Below are 25,509 nucleotides of genomic sequence, written 5' to 3' on the forward strand. Positions count from 1 at the left end.
GAAATTGCAGAAGGTACCAAAATGAAAGCCTGTAAGTACAGAGTTTTTTTCTTTTAAGAAAGCAGGAGAATCTGTGGTATGACCTTCTTATGACCCTTTTTTAAATAAAGCTTCCCTTTTCCCCTTTTATTTTTCTCTTCCCATCAAAAAACCCTCAACCTCTCATCAACTCCAATACAAAATCAGATTACAATCTACTGAATCTAATGATCACTCTTCTGAGCTAGCACTGACAGTGTAAATAAAGAATAGTTTATATTAAATATAAAACCAGCATAAGCTCTGAACGATACGATAAAAGTTTAGCTGTGTCATCAATAACAGTCAATGTACACTGGCAGACATTTTTGATGCTTTATTCTTGGAAGTATTCTTTCAACTCCCAAGAGGGCTGTATGGAATACCATTCCACTTAAAAAGTGGGAAGTCTCGAGATGGGAAAGAAGCATTACGGTAGAGTCTCACTATACTCCATGGTGGACTTAGGGATCGAAATTCTACACCAAAACAAACAAAGAAAAATAAGGCCTCCCAAAAAACTTCCCCAACTGTCAAGAGATTAGGAAACCCAACCTGTCTTTCAACTTCACAGAAGCTGAAACTGAACATGCCATGAAGAGCTTGATCAAGTCTGAATCACAGGTTTTACAGAACTTGTGACTAAAATAGCTCTATAAACTTGTGTTACAACTGGCACAAAAGCCTGCTTCTCTCTCTACCTTTATCTGAAATCAAATTGTTTATCACATTCCTTCCTCTTACATCAGCTCCTTGTGATGAAAGCAACCCAGTGATTAATACTTTTTATTAGGTTGGTTCCAGTGACTTGAAATGAATTTGCCCTGACTCCTTAAGCATGCTACCACACCCACTGCATGGCACTCCAACCATGCTAGGAATGCACAATAGAAAAAAATTATCTTAGACGATACTTCATAAATCTATAGCAATAAAATTAGCTGCATGAGAGCTTCAAGCACAAATAATCTTCAGGAGGTTCTTCCTCCTTCTCTCCAAAAGAAAAGAGGCAAACCAATAGCTTTAAAAACCTGGAGAAGGCACTGTTCTCTTCTGTCACTTGCACTCTTCTCTGTGCTTTCCTATAGCTCATTAAGCAAAGCATGCTGCAGAAGACAGAAATGGAAAACAGTCCAAACTCTTTTCAATTTTGTAATTACAAAGTGACAAAATAAGAGGTTTTATCCAAGTCTTGCTCACATAGCTGTAATCTATCTTCTATTACACCAGGATCACAGATTTTATCTAAATTTACAGACTGAATTCTCTATGTATCCTTTTGCAGTGTAAAACCAAAACATACTAGATAAAGGATGGGAAGACTTGAATTAGCCTTGACACTGGCTGACATCAAACTATACTTAACAATTAATGATATCCCCTGTACTAATTACAACTTGTCTTGGCTTAAGTAATAGCTGCAATTTTTTTGCCTTCGGCATGATAGGAGTAAGATCAACTGTACAAAAAAGACACCAACTTAAAAGTGATTCAGCACTGGATGGGGTTTTTTTAATTACCAATTACTTGAGAACTGACTAGACAGTCATACCTTGCCTCAACTGCAAGGAGCTGTTTGAACTCCCTTCACAGCTGACTACATAACCTCTACACAAGGGTACCTCACACTGAGTTCTCTTCTATCAGGTTTATAGATTAGGGAGAGACTTATATTTCAAAGGTTTGTTGACATAACTAGATTACATGCTTTCTTCTTGCCAATACACGTAAAATTATATAAGTGAAAAGCCCTTTTTCTTCAGATTGTAAGGTGTTTATGGTCTCTCCACTAAAGAGTTTTGTCAGTACCTCTCTCAGCATAGCTAAGCAGACCTTTATATGAAAATAATTGATCTATCTCAGAATTAAACCAATAAACAAGGCTACCTAAGACAACCACTCTGATTTGTTACCAGATCCTGCAATATTATTCATGGGTAAAGTGAAAACAAACTCCACAAACATCTTTACACCCAGGATGGGCGTACAGATGCATCCTGACAGTAAGAGAGTTCAAACTCTCAGCCCGATCTAGGTTTATTTTATGCAACTTATCAATACACAAACTAACACTGGTGCACTTTCTGTGTTAAACTGGCAGGACCCCAAGATGCCTGAGGTGTCCTGATGCCACCCGCCTTCGGGGCAGCCCTAAAGGGCTCCGAGCACAGAGGCTGCGAGGCGCCGAGGCCTGGCGGGCTGCCGGACCCGCCTCCCCAGCGCTGTGGGAGGGCGCGGAGGTGCGGGCTGGTGGCTCCCCGCGGCGAGGGGCACAGCCCGAAGCCGGGCCGGCCTCAGCGCAGGGGGCGACGCGCTGAGGCCTGAGGAGAAGGCGGGGAACCGCGCTTCAGCCACCGCAGCCCTGTGTGTACACACCGGACCCGGCTACTCCAAGGCAAAGGTTGCCGAGGCACATCCCACGCCTGCTTCCTGGGGGGGGAAGACTTCCTTATCACACAACAGCCCCGCCTCCTCCGCCGCCTCCACCTCCTCCTCCTCACCCGCGCCGGGCGACCGCCTCCATCTTGCCACCCCGCCGAGCCGGGCGCAGGTGCGCGCCCCCCCTTCGCCAGCCGGCGACTGCGCATGCTCGCCAGCGGCAGGTGCGCGTCCCCGCCCTCCCCCGGCCGGCGCCCCTCCCTGCCGCGCAGGCGCTGTGCCGGCGCCGCGCGCTTGCCCCGCCCCGCCCCCGCGGCTGGCCGCTGGCTCGGCGGCGCGGCAGGTGCCAGGAGCCGCCGTGGCCCCGCCCCCTCTCCCCTGTCTGAGGGCGGAGGCCCCGCGGCGGCAGGAGCCGGCGGAGCGGCCGCGGTTGCCGGGGGCTGTTGGCTTCGGGCCGCGCCGCTCGCCCTCCCCTTCTGCCTCTCTCCCCCCTTCTGCCTCTCTCCCCTTCCCGCAGCGCGCTCGGGGGCACCCGAGGGAGAGATAGGAGAGAAGAGACCTAGCCCCTCCGGCGGCATGAACCGGCCTCACCGCGGGGCTGCGGGCAGCCGGGGCCTGGGCACCATGGAGGTGAAGAGTAAGGTGGGTACTGGCCACCGTGCCGGAGGGCCGCGGGCGGCGGCGGCGGCGCCGGGACGGGACGGGAAGGAGCTGGCCCGGCCTGGCCCTGCCCTGCGGGGGCGTCTGGTCGTAGGGTCGCTGTGGAGAAGGGCGGTGAGAAGCAGGGACGGGGGGCAGGGAGAGCTGCTGACTCACCTGCTGGAGGTGGCACCGGGGGCGAGGGGCCGGCGTCCGCCGGTGCACGGCCCCGGTGTGGCTTGAGCGCCTCTCAGGCCGTCGGGCTGCGGGAGGCGGTGGTGCCCGGACTGCGGCTGGGGGCGGACCCCCTTCCCCACCTGCCTGTCCCTGCCCCAGCCAGCTCCCGCTGGTCTCTCGGGCTGCTCGGCTGTTACAAGGCTAAGGCGGTGGGAGTTAGGTGGTGGTGTCGCTTACTGGGTGCGCTGTCTGCAGGGGGAAAAATAAGTATTGTTGAAGTATTTTTAAAAAACAGGTTAGTGGAGTTTGCCCCTTAGCTTCTGCGTAGACTAAAAAACATACAGAGAGGTAGATGTCTGGGGAACGTTTGGGATAACTGGGCCAAAAGAGGTATTTAGAGTCATAATTCACAAACTCCAAAACCTGTTCTTTGTCTGAATTAGAAAGAGAATACATTTGTTTAATTTAGTGACTGTTTCTGTACTTTTTTTTTATTTAGCTTAGTGAGTATGTGTTTCTGTACTTTTTTTATTTTGGCGGGGTAGAGCATATTCTTATAGCTTGTATTACTTGGTAGAGGTAAGCCCTGCCTAACTTACCTTAAAGTAGAGCTTTCCTTCTTTTAGAGGCTGTCTGAGGATTTTACACTGGCAATTGTTTTATGAGTGTTTATCTGTATCTTATGGCTTATACCAACAGTTTCTTGTGGTCGAAGCTTTGCACAATTTGTAAATTCTCTCATGGGTGTATCTGCATCCATTCTTCCCATTGCTAATTTTTCATGTGCTGGTTAGGCAAAGTCTTGCTGACAAAACTTTGATGTTCTGCAAGAAATTAGATTTTTTTGTTCTGGTTTATATTTGTAATATTTTGTTGACGAGTCATTCTGCAGTTAACAATTGTAAAATTGTTGGATGTGCAGTATTAGGTGGAGTGTCAAGCTATTAGTTAAATAAATGTGTGTAACTTGAGTTAAAACCCCTTTTTTCATTGTCTAGGCAAATTGCAAGTGCACCTACATGGGAATGTGTTTTCTTCCATTGGTAGAAAAATATCTCTTGTGGGCCTTTTTCTTTTTAAACTGGACTACAGTCTGTTGTCTGTATTCTGTACCTTCCCTGCTAATCAAGTGTTACAGCAGCAGTATAGGTGAAGCAGTCAGGACTTGTGTGGTTTTTTAAGGATAACATATCATAGTGCTGAAACTTCTAGAAAATGTATGATTGGTCTCTATAGCTTGAATTATGATGATTTCTTTAAAGTGTTAACTTAACTTTTCATGTGGACAAAACCAGAAAGCACAGGAATACCTGATAGCCATGATTTCAAATACTAGTTAAGCATAGCTGTTACTGTGGTTGGTGGAGTCTTTTTTTTCATCTATGCTCTTACAAGGCTGAAAACAATCAGTACAATGTGTTTATAAACAAAATACTACCTTAGCCCAAAATTCTAGGCTTACTGTTCCCCCATTGTGTGTTTTCCCTGATTTAAAATATATCTAGGGATCACCTGTGTGATGTGTTCTTTGGTGTTTGTACAGAGAAGTGTAGAAGTTCTAATGAATAGGGACTGTCTCTTAAGTGCATATTATGAAGCAGGTTTCAAGGCATTCCTAGAACTACTTGTCCCTAATGCATTATTTAACAGCACCTTGATTTAATATAGCATAGGAGTCATCTTCCTTTTATGAAAATAAGCAATTCTAAAGAGGAGGAAGAAGAGCTTGTGTGGGAGGTGGAAGGGACCATTACTGTGGAGTAGTCTAGGCTTTGAAGGCTTATCAGTGATGTACAGCTTTTTATTTAGGTATTCCAAATCAATAATCAAATGCCAGCACAGCCCAACTGTAGTTGCAGTTATGGAAAATCCTTTTGTTAGTCTAGTTTATTCAATTTGGGTAACTGGTCTGAACTTGCCCTGGGGAATCCCCATAGTATATTAATTCCAGTTAGCCATTTTTCTTGTCATAGAAAATAAAATTTTATACTCCAAACTAGAGTTCCTGGTGATGGTGTGACAGCCCCAAAATAAAATTCTGGTTCTCTAGATATAAAATTCAGGTTTCCCCCTCTCTCTCTTATGATTTGGAATAATATTTTTTTCAGAATGAAATCTAATATGCGGATAAGACAGATATGGTTACTGTAGTTCATGTTCTATTGTTGCTGGAGACTTACAGTGTAGCAGCAGTATGCTGTGTTACAGAGGACTTAAAGATGTCTCTCACAAGTAAGTCTTACTTAAGTGAGTATCTCTAGTAACTTCCTAGTATGCTGATACAGCTTGTACTGTGTTTTCGCAGATGAGTTAGCAGTGTAAGAGCATGCGTTTGTAAAGAGCTCAGGTGGCAAGGAGCCTTCTCTTCTTAAGCTAGTCTCTTCCAATCTTTCATCTCCTCTAAACTTGTAAGTTGTGACTGCAACCTTTTTAATAGAACGGAATGCAACAATTGATATAAAATGAAAACATTTCAGGGGGTTAAAATAAACTATGAAATTGCATAGTTGTACTTTGGTCTTTTATCTGCTTTATAACAGTATCGAGCATATGGCAAACCGTGTTAGGAAATAATAGCCAGATTATTAGTCTTTTAGTGTTTGCATCAACTATGTATAAAATAATGTGGAAAAAATAAAAATCACACGTTTGAAAAAACTGTCCCTTTGTATGCTTGCTGCAGTAGGATTTAACATTTACTCCAAATTGAGTGAGGTTGTTGGCTTTTTAAACTTTTCTTACTGAACTATATTTACGTAGTCTTTCAAAGCCAAACAATTTAAATTGATGCAATGCACAGACAATTCCTGTGGCATTCATACTTCACATAGCTGAAGAAAGATTTGAGAGACACAGGATAAAGTCTTTCACTGACGTCATGATTAAATGTGCTGCTTCTGACGTGATGGGAGTTCCTCCTGCAGTCTTTTCTTTGCTTTTCTTGTGACCACGTATGAATCATCCCTTCTGCCTTATTGTTAGTTAATGTTACTGTAATTGGAGTATTTCCAGAAGAGGAATGCTCCCAGATAATTCATTTATTTGAAACTTCTGGAGGAGGGTGGGGTGTTGGAAGGTGTAGCTTGTTTTGCTGTGCTGTATTTGAATTAGCATGGTGCTAATATGCTAACAATGGGGTCCTTGTCTCCTTATTTTCATTCCTTTGTTTGTATGTGAGAACTCTAAAGCTTTTATTCCCCAAAACGTTGTAATCAAATGTGAGGTAAAGGCTGGTCTGGAGGTACTGTGCACCTTCACATCTACTGTGTGTAACTTGTAGCCAAGTATGTAATACTGAGGCTCAAACTCAATACTGAGTCAGTGAGTATTTTGTTCCATGTGCCCTTCTGTTCTGCTTAAAACTAAACTTGCTAAAGAAATTATTTAAAGTCTTTATGTTCACTGTAGGTCAACAATAGAATTCACAAAAAAATGCTGCCAACTGACTTTTTTGTTTGTTTTCTATTTTTTAGTGATTAGTTTATTACCCTTTTGATTCATATACAAGCTGGTCTGCTTTTAGTAACCTGGCTGCTGCTATCTCTTAATTCCTTTTAGCATCTTTGGTGTGTTGTGTGTGCCCAATATGGAGGTTTTGGAGTAATTTTTATCCAATATTTTGTTTGCTTTGGGTCTTGCCTGTGTTGGGCAGAATGCTATAATTTTACCAGTTATGCTTGCTAAAATTAGAATTTGTCTAGTCTACATCAAATGTTTACTCTTTTATTTGCACCCAGTTTAGTCTTATGCCTACCACCACTGAATCATTGTTAGCATTGTTTTTAATAAGTGTTTGTAGTATAGGTGATATAGGAGACTGAAGCTCGAGTGGACTAGGGAGCTGCGTGGGGTTTTTTTGTTGAATGATCATACTGACTAAGTGCAAATGCTGCCCCTGAAAGTACAGAAAGTACAGTGCCAGTGATTAAACGTTTGGGGGTGTTTTTTGCATATCTTCTGAATCTTGTCTAGTTTATACCCTGGTTACAACCACATTTTGAAAGACTATGTAATCAAGATTTGAGTCTTGATCATGCAGGCAAATCTGAATGCTCTTAAGTAGTGGCTGGTTGCCTCCTTTGTATCTGTCTTTAGGTAAGAGGAGAATTGACCTGAGATCAGCTCACCAAAGCTTTACTGCACATAGTTTGTACTGAAAAGCAGCAGCCATTCTTTGTCATCTTCAGGCCAAAGTGGCTTTTTCATTTCTTGTCTGAGCAACTGGGAATCTGAAAACTACTCAGTCTTGCATAGATTAACCATAGCTCTGTAACAATCTATACACACTGTTCTAAAGTGCACTGAAATTTCTTTGAAGAAGTTCCAGGTAGTCACGTACCATAGGAGGTTAATCATAATCTTGTTTTTGAGCCACCAACATCAGTGCTGGGTATGAATTCCGTCCCTTACTGAGAGCCTGGCTGTTTCATAAGCATGTAAGGATCTGCAATTACTCTTGCACTAGTTTGTCACCTTAATGCTAAGCTCCCATATTAGTGAATGCTTTGACCTAAACGGAACAATGAAAACAACTTTTGCATATTCAAATGTACATGTTTTATCAAGACCAAAAATAGTTATAACTTTGGAAAAAACCCCACAGTTTAAACTGACCTTTTTATGCCACTTCAAAATTATTGGTTGTAGTTCTTAGTGCACTTTTAATTCCATAACATTTCTGGTTTAACACTCAAATCATTCTATTGCTTGAGGATGTTGGATTTCCATATAAATGATGTAAGATATATTTTGTTGTAGTTTGGAGCAGAATTTCGACGATTTTCTCTGGAGAGATCCAAACCTGGAAAGTTTGAGGAGTTCTATGGATTATTGCAGCATGTGCACAAGATACCAAATGTTGATGTCCTAGTGGGATATACGGACATTCATGGAGACCTGCTGCCTATCAATAATGATGACAACTATCATAAAGCAGTTTCCACAGCCAATCCTCTACTCAGGATTTTCATTCAGAGAAAAGGTAGGTGCACTTGAAGTCTGTGAATCATCTGTTTATCCAGTTATACTGTGTTGCAGTAAAGTGTGACATATGGAGGAAAAAACCCTTCAGTCCTATGTCATCATGTTGAATTCCATAATTATGGATCATGAAATGTATTCACAACTCGTGTCTCTTGCAAGAGCTTCCTCGGGCAACCTATTCATACTTTGTGCTTTTTTGCTTGTATTCAGTTAAAGTCAAGTTAAATCTCTAGCAAATGCTTCTTTCTGGTTTTATGTAAGCAAATTAAAATAAACTTTAAACCTCTAGGGTTTTCTGCTCTGTATGTTAGATGCCTTTCACTTAAAATTCCGATCTTGATCAGACAAGGAGAGAGGCCGTTACAGGATGGAAAGGAATCTTGAAAGTCTTATTACACGAAGTATTAAATGTCAGTATAAATTGAAGACTAACTTTGTAATATGCTACTCTTATCACACTTTCCTAATAAAACATTTTGAAGCTTTCAAAATGACAAGCTTATTTCAGTTAGCAAACCTCAAATGTGAGTGGTGCTTTGTTTGTTTGCCTTTAAAAATAGTGTGTCTTCTAGGCACAAAGTTCTGGTTGTTTCTTTCTTGTGTCTGCTTTTGTTCATGAAGAAAAAACCATCAGATTTGAAGTTGTATTTGTTCTTATCCAGGAGAACCTATTCAGTATATGGAACTGAAGGGGAGTGGAGAAATCTAGCGATGTGATTTGAAATTGTTTTAATCCAGAGAAGCCAAGAACCTGATTTCTGCCCTTGTTGGTTTTCTGCTTACTTGCATGCAGGTGTGAGTGTGCATGCATTGTGTATACATATATGAACACATGCATGTGCAATTCCTATCATAAGGCAGTCAGCTGATCTTTGAATAGCAGACTGCTTCTTGCTTAGCTATTTTATAAAGATGTGCGCTGTTTCTGGTTGTTGCTAAGACAGGCTTATTTTCCTTAGAAAATACTTGGGCATTGGAAGCTTTTATCAACTTTCCCACTCCAAAAAATGAATAAGCTCCACAACAGCTGGACACAAAAACAATATTCAAAAACAGTGTGGCTGCTTGCCAAAATGTGTTTGCTTTGTTTCTATTGAGGTTAGTATAGACTAGTAAGGCCTGTTTTCAGTCCTGAATTGCCAAAGGAATGAACTATTTGCTTTAATAGAACCCAGAGGCAGGAAAGGTCTATGATTCCATTTAATCTCCTACAGTAGCCATATGACGAGAACAGATAAGCCACTTTGTCAGACTGGGATTATTGAGGTTATATTTTAACACCATATGTTTTTAGGTTGTTACTAGTGTTACATTTGTAATAACTTGTACCTTTATTCATTGTACCTTTATTTAAAGCATCGTGGATTATCTCTTATTACTCTGGTGCAAGGAATTGATAATGGAATTGATATAACGCACAGAACTAAAAATAAGATTAACCCACTTAAGTTTATTGTGCCAAGAATTGATTAGCAGGAAAAGCTATGTAGAAAGTATCAGTTGTCATCACCTTCCCTTTGACAGGAGAGTCTTCTGGCTAGTTTAGAGAATACAGAGTTTAGAGTTTTAGAGAACAAACAACCCAAGCTGGCATCAGAGTCCAGCACTGTACTTTGTTCTGAATTAGTTGTGAACACTTTGATCACTTCTGTTGATTAAATTGAGGCTTTGAGTCCATTAGCATCTTTGCCATATAGAACAGAGGCTTGTTTGATGGAAAATAAGGAAATAACTTGATTCTGTATTTTATTTGTGATAATGTGCCTGTAACTAAAGCTGAATTGCAGGAGTTAGAGGTATGTCATAATTCATGCAGCGTAGTTTTGTTTAGGTGTGATTAATTTACCTGATTGCACAGATCTTTATTGGCTGTACCTCTGAAATTGAAAATCAAATGTATGAACAAATACCTGCTATTCATGGGGCAGCTTTGATCTGTGCTGTTTTGGAACTATAATAAATGACACAAGTTACTTTTCTACCTGCAAGACTTCCTGTGGCTTTCATACATTCTCTTAAATAATCTGAAAAATTTCTGTGGGTTTTCTAATGGAACTTTACCTTTTTTTGTATTTCCAGCAATAATAGTTGGGAATTTAAGATCTTTGGCAAAAAGCCACTGCGGGGAAGAGGGAAAGCTTTTGCTGTCTTAAAAGATATGAAATTTTATTACACTGTCTTACCTATTTAGAAGCTACATGCAATTTGTGGAAAACTAGCATAAGGTATGAGCAGACTACAATAACATCTAGGGTAAATAGTATTAACTTCTTAGTATATTGCATCTAAGGAACACCTTAAGTGGTTGAAATGGGAGCAACAAGATGCTTTTACAATGCTATTAGTAAGTGACAATTGTGATAATGTGACTCCAAAATTTCAGAAATTTTGTTATGCCAGAGTAAGCACTCTTTTCTCTTCTGTTTGATTTTGACTCCTAATTTATGAAAGCTAGGAAGTTGTCTGTTCTAAGTATTTATCGGTTAATGTGGTAAGAAACCTAGACATCCTGTAATGAAATGAAATCACATTATTCCCCTTAGACTCTTCTAATTATATTTAACTAAATTCATTTAAAATATTTTAAACTGTTCTCCAGTGCTAAATCTAAACTGGAGCTTGATATTGCACAAGTCAAGAATGACTATCAGTTTCCAGAAAACAGTTGCTTATTGGAATTTCATTCTGCAGTCTAACAGATTAACAGGTACTGTTGACATCTGGAATTTAAAGGTTAAATTGATGTATCATGATTAAATCCAGATGTATGGGAGTCGCTCTGTCTGTGAGAAAAATCTTGCTGAAGATAAAATAGTGTGTGGGGGACATAGTCTGTACAGACCCTGAAGGGCAGTTCTGCTTGGGGGACTCTGCATTGTAAATACAAGAATAATAGAGATGATAACTTAACAAAAGATACGTTTCCTTATAATGTCCTTAAAACTCGCTTGCAGAATGTTAAATTACAATATACAACTCCTGCAAGTTCTGCATATGCATGGCTGTATATAGTAAAATGGAGGTTCTTTGAAGGGTTAATTTGTTTGTGCCTCTTGAAGTAGACTTTTTCACTGAAAAGCTTTATTTTGGTGAAAAGTAGGAGAGTTGGCTTTTTAAACAACTGTGTAGGGAATATCCTAGCTATTCTGAGTCCTCTTTCTAAAAACATAGGTTAGTTTCCTAAAACCATGTTTTCTTACAACTTGTGACTAAATAAGAGACAAGATTTGTAGGGGCTTATTTAAAGAATGCTAAATTGCATCTGTATTCAAATGTGCTAATGATTTGGGGGGTTGAAAATTTAATTCTTGAGGGTTAACTCTATGTTGCTTTGCAAATAGATCAGAAAAACATTTTATGTCTTGAACAATGTTAAATTGAAACCAGATTGGCATTTGTGGGCCTTTGTTTTAAATTTCATGTAGTTACTATATACAGATTGGTGCCACCTTGAGCTTGAAACTGCTAGGGGAAAAATCATTCTTGCACTATATGGAAGTTCTCCTTAACACTATCTGTAGTTAACACCTTGTCCTTTGGCTTTATGCCAAAATATTTGCTACTGCAGCTTTAAACTGATTAGCTAGGTGCCAGAAAAAAGGTGCCTTGTACTCGATAATATTGCTTTAGAAAATTTGTTTAGCAGTGGAAGAGAGGTTAAACAGAATCATGCTGCTTGGCTGAGATTTGGAGAAATGAGTTTTCATCAACCTTTCACTATTTCTTTTTCCCTACAAATTACATAGCTATAACTGTATATCTTAAGGTTTGTGCTAGTTTTGAATTATTAGACTACTAAGACTAGTTACAATGCAAAACAACTACCTTCTGGTGCTTTATAGCTTCTTAAATGTTTTGACATGGCTTGCAACTTGGGATGCTTTTACTTCAACAATGTGTCATGTAACTTAAGAAGGAAGTTTCTAAAAGCAAAGCACCAGCTCAGTGTTAAGATTTCTGATTGTGTATTTGTCTTCTGAAAGAGACTTTTAAAGTTCATATCTCTTCTAATAAATGTCTTTCTGATCTTAGGTTTTGTTTAAAAAGCACTTTTGAATCTGTTATTTCACAGATATATTTACATAATATTTCTTTCAAAGCCAGTCCTTTTGCAACTGATTTTGATGTTTCTCTACTAACTGTGGAAAAATTTGGTTTGGACAAAGGTTTTAAGCCTTATCAGCTGATAGTTGTGGGAAAGCAAGTTGGGTGATGATTTTTGTGAACTCTCTTGTTGGGGAAGGAAGTTGTGAATAGTTCTACATCTAACTGTTGGGTAAAGAGCACAAACTTACTGTGATCATTTGCAGGACACAATAAATCTACTTCTTGGATGCAATAAATGCATATGTGTTTGTATATGTAGTACATGCCAAACTTAGCATGTAGGCACAGAAGGCCTGAGAGGCAGGAAGAGAGATCCTGGTATGTGACCTGCTATGAAGGTGATGAAGCCTTACAGCCCACTGTGGCAAGCTGGGAATGTCCAATATGATATACATTTGATACGACAATGTGTAAAATACCAGATACTCTAATTCTTTGACAAGAATCTGAATTTGTGCACTTTGAATTTAAGGAGAAAAACCCCCAAACTGAATACCTTTTACTGTTGCAATGCATGTGGAAGAGCACTTGTAAGAAAATCAATACCAACAATGTTTTGATACACTGTTTTCCTGTGTACTGTTTGTAAACCAACTCTTCTACTAAAAGCAGAAGAAACCTAGTTCTTCAGTGGTACCAATATGTTGGTATCTATATCCTAGAGTTTTCATCAGCAGCTTGCACTCTAGCACAAATTGTGCATGTGCAATTTTCCTATTTGCTTTAGATGAACTTACTCTAAAAAAAAGAAGGTATAGTATGGCTTAAGGTCTGAACAATATGGAACTAGTTAGTTGAAATGCTTCCAACTTACTCATTGGCTCTCTGGAGAACTTCCCAAAGAACAGAGCTCTTCTGGAGCAATGCAGCGTTAAATGCCTAGAAATAAGTGTCACCACTACAAACCAAAAAGAAGTGATGCTTTTGAAATGAGGCAAAATGACATGTCTTGTCCATGCAATATCTCTCTGGTACTTGGAATATTTTTTCTCTAGTACTGTTGAATTTACCATTGCTTGTGCAGCCTTAAAACCAGAGTTATAAAGTATCAGATCTACACTACTTAAACATGCACTACACAAGTTTTTACATAGTTTTTGAGATCACAAAGATGCATACCATACTGGCAGGGGAGGGGGAAATCCATTACCTAAAAAAATAACCTTTGCACTCATTAACATTCTTAATTCTAATATTCAAGTCACCATTGTCATTGTTTGTCTAAAATCTTCACCTATATGATCACTTTCTTGCTGTCATTCTGTTACTCTGTATTTAGCAGTGAAAGATATATCAAGCAAGACCCTTCTGTCTAGTATCTTATTTCACAATTGCCCCTTCCAAGTTGTTTTGTAAGCGATTGTAGTTCCAAATAAAAAAGATAAGCTATTGCAACTCATTGAATTGCAAAAATCCTCCCAATGTAAGTACCAGATGTCTAACTTGAAACTGGTTGGATGGTTTGTCAGTAGAGATAAGGGCAAAACTTCTCACACTTTTTCTTTGATCATAAATTTTAAGCAAACATTAAAAGAATTTCTCCATGTTGTCTGAAAAATCAGTATGTTTTCAGCAATGGAGTATAGGATTTTTAATGGATGATCTTCAGTCAGTTAGATATCCCAAAATGCATTTTACAGAGAAAATGGTAAGTTTGCGGTTTTGGAGGTGTTTTACACTTCAGACATAGTCCACCTGTTAGATGCTTTGGTTTGGAAGGTTGGATTGTTCTTTAATCAACCCACTCTTCAACACAACTGATTTAACACTCTTAGGCATCTGAAGAATAGATCTTAGGCTATTTCTGAAGCCTTCTTGCTTGATGTTGAGATCTGATGATATTTTACTTTAACCTTAAATTACGTTTTTTTTCTCCTTAACCTCTTTTGCTGAAGAACAATAGTAATTCCATGCTTTTTCTGAGAGAACCTTTCAGACTCCCAAATAAACTAAAAATTATTTCCTGTATTCACAATCATCTAATTTAATGTTCTCAAGCATAGCTAGTGTAGATTCCTATGTTTGCTTCTACCTTCCTACTCTTCCTTGTGCAATTCATAGAATCTTAGAACAGCCCAGGTTGGAAGGCCTCAAAAGATCATCTGGTCCAACCTTTTATGGGAAAGGGAGCCTAGATGAGATTATCTAGCACCCTGTCCAGTTGCATCTTGAAAACCTCTAGTGATGGTGACTCCACTGTGTCCCTGTGGAGGTTGTTCTAGTGATTGAATGTTCTCATGGTAAAAAAAAAAAAGACTGACTTATATTGAGATAAGGCCTCTCCCAGTGCAACTTGTACCCATTGCCCTGTCTTCTCCATGTGTCTTCATCCTCTTGGTAGCCACCGTTTAAGTACTGAAATACTGTGGTGAGGTTCCCCCCGAGCCTTTTCTTCTCCAGAGAGGAAAGACCTAACTCCTTCAGTCTTTCTTCACAGGGCTGGTTCTCCAGTCCTTTGATCATCTTTGTGACCTTCCTTTGGACCCTCTCCAGTCTACATTTTTCTTGACTTGTGAGGACCGGAACTGGACACAGTACTCCAGGTGCAGCCTGACAAGCACCGAATAGTGGGCTGATCACATCTCTGTCTCTGCTAATAATGGTCCTGCGGATGCAGCCCAAGGATCTGGTTTGCCTTTGCTGCAGCAGTGCACTGCTGAATCATGTTCAGCTTGTCCACCAGGGCCCCCAGGTCCCTTTCAGCAGGCTGCTCCCTGGCCACACAGATCACAGCCTGTACCGGGCTCTTTGGTTGCCTCATCTGAGGTGCAGGACTTTGCACTTGTCTTTGTTAAACTTCATACTGTTCTTGCTGGCCCAGTCCTTGATTTAGCTTCACTTTTACCTGCTGATCCTAAGAAGGCAGGGAAACAGATTTTGCAGAGGCTGTCTCAGTGGGTGAAATGGGAGAGAAAAGTCCCTAGGGTGCTGTCAATAGGCACTTTATCACATAGTGAGAGCACTGTGGGGTGTCTGTGCTAAAGTAACACATGTGGAATAATTTCTGTTAGTGTTGCCTTTGTTCATTTGGTAACTCTTGCAGAAACACCAGAGTAGAAGAGTAGAAGTAAAAACTAACTATGCAAGGTGGATATAATATGCTAGAGAGGCATCCGTGTCCTCCCAAAGTAACTGAGATTGTCACAAAAGCAACTCCAGAGTATAGTATGGCCATGTAAACTTAGCTGTCTTCAGAAATAATTCCTGTTTGTGTCAATTACAGATCAAGTTGTTCAACAATGTAAACTTTAATACAAAAGATGTTCTGTCTTTCGCAAACAGCTTTGCCTCCCTTAAGGTGTGATATTTTTTTTTTTAAAAAAAAGAAATATAAATGAGGCTATCATCAGGACACATGTTTTTAAACCATGTTGATGAACTATTTTATTACTATTGTGTACACGCAAGATATGAGTTTATAAAAAGAAAAAAAACCAACCTTTGCTTTTTTTGGTGGGCCAATTGAAATTTGTTTCTTTTCCTGTTGTCCTTTATCTTTTAGAATACTAAGTCCAAGGCTGACTTAGTAGACCAATCATTCTTAAAACTCTTCTTGTTTTCAGCAGCCCTAATGTCTGGGGCAGGGAGGGGTTAGTACTACATGCTGCAATAGTGTTAGACTATTGCTTCGGAACTACTTAGTCCTGTCCTATTTTGCTTAAAGCATCTGAAGAGTCTAGGTATAACTGGTACATGTCCATATATCTTCATCTTAGCCTAGAAAAAAAATCTTCTGACTTACAACTCTCACTGTGTACTTTTTTCATCAGCAATTGACAGCTCTCCTGAAATTTCACACTAGGATAGCATTTCCATAGTTATTTCAATTCACAGATTGAAATGTATAGCAATTTTACTTTCTTGGTTATACCAATGGCATCTTAACGTGATAATACAAAGAAATCCCATCTTCTCTGAGTCCCAGGGTTAGTGCAAACCAGTTCTGCTTGATTTTTTTTTTTTATCCACTGCAGAAAAAAAATCTGTGCAGCATTGCAAAAATACAAGTGTAAATCCAAGGAAACTCAGATCTGCATATGTTTTGGTTCATTTTTTTGAGAGTTATAGTATATTAAAAAGAAAAATGGAAGCTTCCTTTGGTAAATAGGCATTTCAGACATCAGAATTGCTTCTGCAGAACATATTTTCTTTTCCATTAGAAGTATTTGTATGACTTGCATATGTTTTCTTTTTTTTAAATTCTAAGCCATTTGCATACTTCTGTATCAAATTGTGGCAGTTACAGCATTGCTTGTATGAAGAGTTTTGCTTGAAGTATTTGTGTGCAAGATCTCTTTGTTTCTGCTCCACAGCCATTTTACCTACATTGCATGGGGGCAGGGAAGAGTGCAGAATGGAATAAGCTTTCTGGAGTTTGAATCCAGGTCACTTGGCTAGCTTCCAGGAACTGGGCAATAATAGGCACACTGGCTGCTTTCCCTTTTTCGTTCTTTCTTTTCCAATGATCTGAAACCTGAGGAGAGAAAACTAACAAGTGGAATTACTCTGAATAAAATTAAAATGTTTCTAGGAATGTACTCAATCTTTCCATTCTAACCTTTCTCTCAAGCAGCTAGAATACAGTTCTTTGTGTCTCTGCTGCTGCTAACTTGCCTTAATTCTTTTGTGCACTGTCTTTGGTAGTAGGAAACCAAAAGTATTACAAACTTCAATGAACCTCATAACATTAAAGCTCTTGTTTCATGTGTAGAGAGAAATGTTTCTATTATAGAAAGCCAGAAACCTTCTAGATGAGATTTCATTCTGCTAATGTAAAACACGATAGCAATGCGATATGGACTGCGTATAAAGTGATCTAATCATCAATGTGCTATGTCTTACAGAAGATGCAGACTACAGTGCCTTTGGTACAGATACTATGACAAGGAAGAAAAATGTCTTATCGAATGTGTTACGTCCGGATAATCACAAGAAGAAACCGCACATTGTCATTAGCATGCCACAAGACTTCAGACCAGTGTCTTCTATTATAGACGTAGATATTCTTCCAGAAACCCATCGTAGGGTACGACTTTACAAATATGGAACTGAGAAACCCCTTGGATTCTATATACGAGATGGCTCTAGCGTCAGAGTAACACCGCATGGATTAGAGAAAGTTCCGGGGATTTTCATATCTAGGCTTGTCCCTGGAGGTCTGGCTCAAAGCACAGGCTTACTGGCTGTTAATGATGAAGTACTGGAGGTGAATGGAATAGAGGTTTCAGGAAAAAGCCTTGATCAGGTTACAGACATGATGATTGCAAACAGCCGTAACTTGATCATTACGGTAAGACCAGCAAACCAGAGAAATAATGTTGTGAGGAACAGTCGGACTTCTGGCAGCTCTGGTCAGTCTACTGAATCTAGCCTTCCAAGTAGTATGCCAAATATCTTAGAAAATTTCTTGCACGGAGAAGAGGAGAGCGATGAAGAGGATGTTATTATTGAAGATAGTGGTGAGCCACAGCAGATTCCAAAAGCCGCACCTACCAGCGAAAGCCTAGAATCGTTGACACAGATTGAAATCCTTCATGAGTCAACACAAAATGGATTCCTTCCTTCTAGTGAGATGAACTCGAATCATTCAGCAGGCAGCATTAGCATGGAATATGAAGTACAAGATCCAGATCATAAGTCATTAGAAGAAGATGGAACTATAATAACGCTGTGAAATTACATCGGTGTACTTTGTATTAAGCAAGGATGCCATACATGTTTTAATTTGGCTTAATATGTAATACATTTTATACCTCTCCACCTACAGAGCACTGCAGTTACATTAAAGGGGCGGGGGGGGGAAGTAAATACAAGAAGTTCAAAATTATGTTAGTTGACTAACTTCAGTTAATTCTGCACTTCTGTGTAAATACTTCACAAAGACAGAAGATAATTGATAAATGACTGAAATTGGATGAGGAAAACTTAAAATGAAAATGAAGGATAGCTAAGAGATGGCTGTGAGCCTTCTTTAAAGGTACTTTTTTAATGCAGAATACTACTGGTTTTATAGAAGTAAACTTCCATTACTGTGTGAGGTTGACTATCTAATGTACTGTGGTTTCATGTTCATCTGCAGTGCTGCTTATGTATGATGGAGCTGCTTTAGCAACTTCATTCCTGTTCTGGACTGCTGTTGAGCTTGTAGAGCTGTTTGTGTGGCTCTGTGTGTGAGGAAACTGAAAAATAAGAGTAGGTGGGATGGGAAGAGTTGTTCTTGGTTGGTCTAGTTCCGACTGACACATTGAGCAACAAGGATATTGATAGTGGTCAGCAACTTGACAACAGTCAGGATTTGAAGGTGGCGGCTTCTGAAGTTGACTGTTCCTTTGTAAGTGAATGTGCAACCACAGACTCATTAGTCATGCACCTTTACTGTATTTAATGGCCAGGTAAGCTTACTTTTAATGACTATGATTTTGAAATTCAAATGTGAAAGTCTTAACACTTATGTATCAAAGACCTGTTCTCATTTTAGTTTGCAATATTTAAGGATATAATTGGATTTAGTTGCTAATTCCAGTAAATTTCAAAGAAATCAAATGTAAACTTAATGCCATGGAAGTAACATAACATAATCTATGTTAAAATTGCAGTCCTAGTAGAAGCTGTAAAGATTTCTGCTAGGAAAAGTTTGTTGTAGTGAGTCTGAATTAAGTAAAAAGTGACTTTCTTCAAACCTAAACAAATTAGAACAGCTTAAATTAAATCCCTGGATTAAAAAAAAATTAAATCAGAATGAGGCTTTAATAGAACTTGCTCGAGCCATTTGATATTAAATTATTAATTACAATGAACTAAACTGTCAATGCAGATCTTTCTGTGTACCACTGGCTGGGTGTTTTGAATATTACAAAGTTGCTATATGTAAAACAAAATACTGATGACAAGTCCTGATACTGCAAGTGCATAAGTATGTGTGTAATCAGCTGCAAACTTACTAGGAGAATTGCAGGGAGAGGCTGCTAGCATTCCGTTTGCCTTTCCCCTTTTAGTACCTCCTGCTTTACCACTTTGGCACTCTATTCCCAACCTGACCCTTCTCTGGGAACATAAGTTGTGGCAGGAAAATGAGACGGGTACTAATAGGGTTTGGGGAGAAGGATGGATGGAGCTTCTCACCAGGGATCCAGCAGCCTATGTCAACCTCTAAGAAAGAAGTAGGATGCTACCAGTTCTGTACTGTGTTACTGTGCTTACCAGAGCCAGTAGTCTAGGTTCTTGGAAGCATGTTCTACCCTGTGGGGAGATATGATGGGTGGGAAAGGAGACTAACCACTTTCTTTTTTTCCCCTCAGTCTATCTTGGGGAAACAGCTACCTCTGGTAAACTTACTAACAAGAGACTAACTGTAAGTTTAATGTTAAGGCATCTGTGAAAGTCTTTATAGGATATCAGAGGCTAAAACTGTATTTGTTTAAGATTTTTGTGATGATGTAAACAAAATTGCTTCAGTTATTACTGCTGTTTAATTTTACTAAATGCAGATTTTAAATTCATCTCTCATAAGCAGTAGTATATTCGAGCCTTCAATACCATTGGAGTTCAAGTCTCATGGGTGTCAAGAAAGGTTATATTCATGCCCTTTTTGATTTATGGAGAGTTGGCATAACAGGCAATGTCACTCTACAAATGCAGGTTAGAGTTCTGCTTTGTCGGATTTATTTATGGTTTCTTCAGTGTGCATATGGATAGACCCTGGGATCTTTTCCAATATGAGCAAGAATTTTGAAGTGTTTTACTTATTTTGCTAATAATTACTAAAAATGAAGTAACTACATCCACTTAGTGTGAGATGAGGAAAAGAACTGTTCATTCTGCAACATGTAGATTTTAAATAGACATGTTTTCCGTCAGTGCTGCTCTACACTTCCTTTATTTAAGGAAGATTGTTTACTTTAAAATGTCTTTTTTTTTTCCTTTATCAAAAGACTTTCCTTCCTGTATGAAATAATCAGCGGAGGGTGACTTTCATTTATTATGCTAGTTTGCACTTCTGTGCCTTTTCTTTACTTGAATGTATTGTGAATAATCAAAGGAATAAAGGCACTTGGTTGAGAAGAGAAAGGAGATCCACAGATACAGAAAATGAACTGGTAGTGCACTTAATACAGGTGTAATGTTTTCCTTCAGTGGAAATACATTATGGGTCTAATGTGGTACATTAGTATTTTGCAGCTTGGATAATAGCTTTGAGCTATTAACTTACACAGGAGGGTTGAGTCTGAGAACGCTAGTGTTGCAACATAACTTATTGCTTAGGTACAAACACCCGAGGTTAGTGTGCTGCCAAACTCTGTGTGTTACCTAATCTGTACTTATAACAGATGCATGAATATTTTGAATATATATGCCAGTATTAAGGACTTGTAGAAATTTAACTAGGGTCCTACTCTAAATTGCATGAGAATTCATCTCTTAGGACCTTTCCTGCAAACTGATTAATCTAAATGTGAGATAATATTCTTTGACGCACGTCATGTTCTGTTTTACAGAAATTTGGTAACGTGTAGTAAAACTAAGCATTTGGGACTTGATAAAAACATTAAAGAATAAACCTAAAAATGGGGGTTTAAAAGTGTGTATTTACAGCTACAATGACAGACTGCACAGCATGTAATTGCTTAATGCTGCAGTTACCATAAAGTTTCTAAAGTTCTTCCATATCTTACTAATGCATACACTATTAATTATGAAATATTTTTAAATTGTTACTTCAGGATGATCAACGGTTGATTATGAGTGGCTAAACTTAATTTTATATATAAATGGTACTGGGGTTCAGTATAAGGTTTTTAAAAAATATGCTGATATTGCTAGCCTTTCATTCACTACCTCCTAAATTTTTTAACATCTTTACAATTTTCTCCTTGGAAGAAAATACTTAAAGGCTTGACTGTTTTATACAGATTTTATCTTTAGCTAAAAAAAGAAAAAATCCAAAAGTGATAGTGAGGATGCTATGCATGATTGACAATATTACGCTGCTATTAATGTAATCTTTGTGTATCAAGTATCCTGTACATGTAAATTGTATTTTCAATCCAGATTTTATAAATTAATTTATAAATATCCAAATTATTTCAAAATGGAATGGAAAACTAAAATTCCTTTGACTAGTGTTATATGTTGTGTACGTGCACAGTGGGGGGGACAAGTCATTCCTTACTTGTGACTGGGAGATTTAAGTGCACCTTAATAGGAAAAAGAACAAATTCTTCATAGAATTAAGATGCATTTACTTTGAAGTTCTGCTATGGTACTGGATAAGTCAAGCCTAACTGTGAATCACTTTTTTTTTTTCCACAGCTGAATTAAATGTAGGACAATGTTCTCACAAGCTGTCTTTAATGTGTATTTTTGTGAATATTATGTATTTTCTAATTAAATTTTACTTGCAATGTGATTTTTACATGAATGAACTTGTTTAAAATGTCAAATATCAGTATTTTTCTTACAACTTTAATGTATAATGTACATTGGTATCTCACTGAATGAAGATTGATTTTACAAAATCAAGCTAGATGTAGTTGTATATTAGTCTTATATTTTTACAGACTGGAATAATAAATGGATATAGAAATAAAATTGTTTTTTCTCAATTACTTTGTCAGACAAGTAAAAATGAAGAGGAATGTATCCTTATTCTCAAGTGTGAAAGTAGATGGGCTTAATTTTTTTTTTTTCTCTTGGGTGGCTAAGTGGGCTCTGTTTTCATAGCAGTCTTAAATGTTTGCTTCCTCTGCTCCCTTCTTTGGAGCAAATCTCTACACATGGAAAGTATGCAAGGGTTCAAAACGTTTGTCCTGCAGTCCTGTTGACTAACCTGTGATATGCTTGTTCCTACAGTAGCTGCAAATAATGAATTTTGCATTGTATCACTTGCCTGAGGACTGCTCATAGTGAAGTCTAGGTCATGAAGCCTGGGAGATGGTTCATCATCCTCCGTCACCTTTGTCAAGTGCTGCTGGTGATGCGGTTTTCACTGTTACTGTAAGTAACTGGTATAACTGTCTGTATTAAAGTTTTAACTTGAACTCATTCCACTTGCAAATGTTTTCTTCCGTATCTAATGCCTTGGCAGCCCTTGCAAACGTTTACCTAGTGACAAAAGACTTGAGTTTTGTTTAGCCCTTCTGTGTAGGGCTTTTGTGACTGCTGGTCTCTGGGCCAATCATGAGACTTGTATTCTGTACCTTCCTTCATATATGCATGACTAGTTTCATTTGTATGGTTCAGTACTTTTCATACGTGCCTACGTAGCTATGGGAAGGTGACAAAGACTGAGAACAGCACTACAGCATCTTAATATTGGTATGCAGCTGAAAGAACCCAGTCTATTTCATCTGTGCACTCAAGTCTGAATGTCTTGTAGATGGAAGAAATTTCTTAACTTTTCACAGAAACTGATGGCTCACCCCTTTGCTAAAGGAATGCTGAAATTGGTATGGTATTCTTGAAATGGTGTGAGCTTTAAAAATTCATCCTGCCTGTGTTAAAATTTGGGTATATAGTATTTTTTGAACTTCAGAACTTCTACCCAAATGTATAAAGCTCTGAAACTGGGAGAGATTTCCAAGTTACTGACCCTTCTTTAACATGTGAATTGCTGTAGGAGCAAGTAACTTTCTAGTATTGCTGCTGAAATTTTTCAAGTATCAGATATTTTGAATAAATTAGATATGAAAAAACGAGGAGCAAAATCTGAAGGATTGCAGACAGACTGCAAGATTAGACAATAAAATGACAAACAGTGCAGTGTAGTTTAAGTGTGCATATGTGGGGAAAAATCTGTCTTAACTTTGCATACGTAATGATGAATGCCAAGCAGACTTGCCTCTTGGGACCCCATCCTGGGTTATGGTAGTTTAGTGAAAACATCAGCCCCACACTTGCTAGCATTAAAACACAACTGTGTCAGGAAAGGAATAAAGGACAAAACTGATAACATGATTTTTTTGTATAAAACCATGGTTCAGCAATGCTTTTAATGTGTGCAGTTCTAATTGCTTATTTTCAAAAAGGATAGCAGACTGAAAAAAAGTAATGTCATCTGCATTATAGGATGTTTTTAGTATAACAAAACTGAGTAGTAGAGGACTGATCAGCCTGAAAAAGATTGTAAAAAAGCAATAAAGCTCTGTGGTAAACAGTTCTGTATGAGGAAATTAAATATCAACAGATGGATTGAAAAAGTGCAATTGAATATAATTTCCACTTACCAGCTCTGAGTTATTTAATTCATAGTGAATATTACCTCCCAAAGAAGTCATTTTTAAGGACGTCAAAAATATATTGAATCTAGAAGACACTATTAAGGTATACTTCGACAGAATTAGCCTGGTGTTGACCCAAACTCTCTGCAAATGCATCTCCTCCAGTGTTCCTTGGCTTGGGACTGACACTGACTGGGGGGGGTACTTTCACTGAGGCAGGAAGTGCTTTTTGCAGCAAGAGTGCAGACTCTTCAGCTGGACCATTAGTATCCATTACTGTTTCTGTGCCTTCCAGCAAGCTTCCATGTCTGAGAGAATTTGTCCTAAGTAAAATCCACTAAGAATCAAGGGGGGGCGGGTTGTTGCAGGAGTGAAGACTAAGGAATGTGTCCTCAGGAATGCATATATCTGAGGATAAAATAAGCTTAATCGGGTGCTTTAGGTTGGACAAGAACTGAAAGAGTAGCCTAATGCCAATATTGACCTGGACTGAATCTGCAGTGGAGGCACAGTACAGAAAGCTAATCTGGGACACTTTAAGAGAATGAGACTAAAATGCATACTCGTGCAGGCCAGCAATGCTGTATCTACAAATCGCTGTAATCCCTAGTGGTAGTTTTCCTAAACGAAGAAACTATATAGAGGAAGACTGTAACTTTCCCTACTGCTGCCTCCTTGAGGAAGGAATGCAACTGTTAAATACCACGCAATAACACGTCTGTCCTTTAAATGCCAACAGTACTTAACTTTTCTCAAGGTGATGAGCTCTTAACAAGGTGTTAGGACTTCAGTTATGTTATGAAACTGAAAACTCATGTATGATTACAGATACAAAGACTTTCTGGGTTTTTCATAAGTAATGAATTGAAAATCCTCCTTGGTATAACAACAGGAGAAAGATTTGGGCTAGTGCTAAATATCCCTTTGAAGTTTTCTTGTTATCTTAAAACTAGCTGTGGCATTCTAGTTTCAGACTTGTGTGAATTACTTCTCATGAGCATGTGTTCCTTGCAATACAAGTGTCAATATTCAGATACTATTATGTAGTAGTTGCATGTGGTAATGCTAGAGAGGAATAATCAGCTTCAAGGTAGCTTCATAAATGGTTTCCAATACTAGCATGAGGAAAAAATGTGTTGGACGGTAACAGTATTGTTCTTGGATGCTGTAGAAGTATGCAAGAAATGGTACAGCTGGTTCTTGGAGAGGAGAGATTGTAGCCAAGGCTTAAGAATTCAGACTCCTTGTGCAGCTATGATAGATCACTTGTCCTCTCAAATAGGAGGTAAATTTATCTCTGAGGACTTAATGTAGTATGCTTGATTTTAAAAGTGCTTCAGAAATATGAAGCACAAAGTGATTTGAAGTGCTGTGCTGTTTAGCCCACATTTCTTATTACAGCAATTCAGAAGTGTTGCTAATAAAAGATAATTTCCTGTCCTTCCAATTAACATTCCTTTCTACTTGAACTACCATTTTATTACCTGATAGTATAAGGAAATACCTTGCATTTCATCAGTATGAAAGACTTGTATCAGGCTCTGTGATGTTACGTTTAAGAGAGTATATAAGAGCATATTTATTGCCCCCACATTTGTTTTCCACAGGAGAACATGGTTCTCTTTCTCTGTGGTGCAATAACTTCTTCTGAATGCTTCTTCTTGAGCACCTGGTAATACTGAGTTACTGATATGGCTTTATTTTTGTAGTCACAGATGTGTTGGCAATGCTCTGGAACAGAGGAAGGGAGGACAAAGCAGCAGAGTTTGAGAGACAGATGAGAACAGCAGATGATGTGAAAGGAGCTAGAGAAGGTAGGGACATCATCCAGTGCAGGGGGTCATGCTTGTACAAAAAACACTTTATTAGTGTGGTTACAACAGACAAAGCTGATGTGTATCATAATCTGGTGTCTACATCAGTTCTGAAAACAAGTGGCCTAGTTATTCACAGCTGTAAGACAAAATGGAAATGAGAGTAAAAGGTAGGA

General features: G+C 38.8%; 1 protein-coding gene across 4 annotated transcripts in view; it reads left to right on the forward strand.

Moving 5' to 3' along the window:
- Window positions 1–2,683: 2,683 nt before the first annotated feature.
- PARD6B (par-6 family cell polarity regulator beta) overlaps window positions 2,684–25,509 on the forward strand; it is a 69,514-nt gene continuing 46,688 nt past the window's right edge. For 3 of the 4 annotated variants that reach the window (XM_075516870.1, XM_075516868.1, XM_075516869.1), the window contains exons 1-4: window positions 2,684–3,039; window positions 7,972–8,194; window positions 17,148–18,695; window positions 22,153–22,296. In XM_075516870.1, the coding sequence (XP_075372985.1) occupies window positions 2,974–3,039; window positions 7,972–8,194; window positions 17,148–17,977 (1,119 nt within the window). In that variant the 5' untranslated portion in view covers window positions 2,684–2,973 and the 3' untranslated portion in view covers window positions 17,978–18,695; window positions 22,153–22,296. Of the gene's footprint in view, window positions 3,040–7,971; window positions 8,195–17,147; window positions 18,696–21,612; window positions 22,076–22,152; window positions 22,297–25,509 lie in introns of those variants that run through there. The other variant, XM_075516871.1, reaches the window with a different exon arrangement.

Source organism: Mycteria americana, chromosome 14, assembly GCF_035582795.1.
Source record: "Mycteria americana isolate JAX WOST 10 ecotype Jacksonville Zoo and Gardens chromosome 14, USCA_MyAme_1.0, whole genome shotgun sequence".
NCBI classification, from domain to species: domain Eukaryota; kingdom Metazoa; phylum Chordata; class Aves; order Ciconiiformes; family Ciconiidae; genus Mycteria; species Mycteria americana.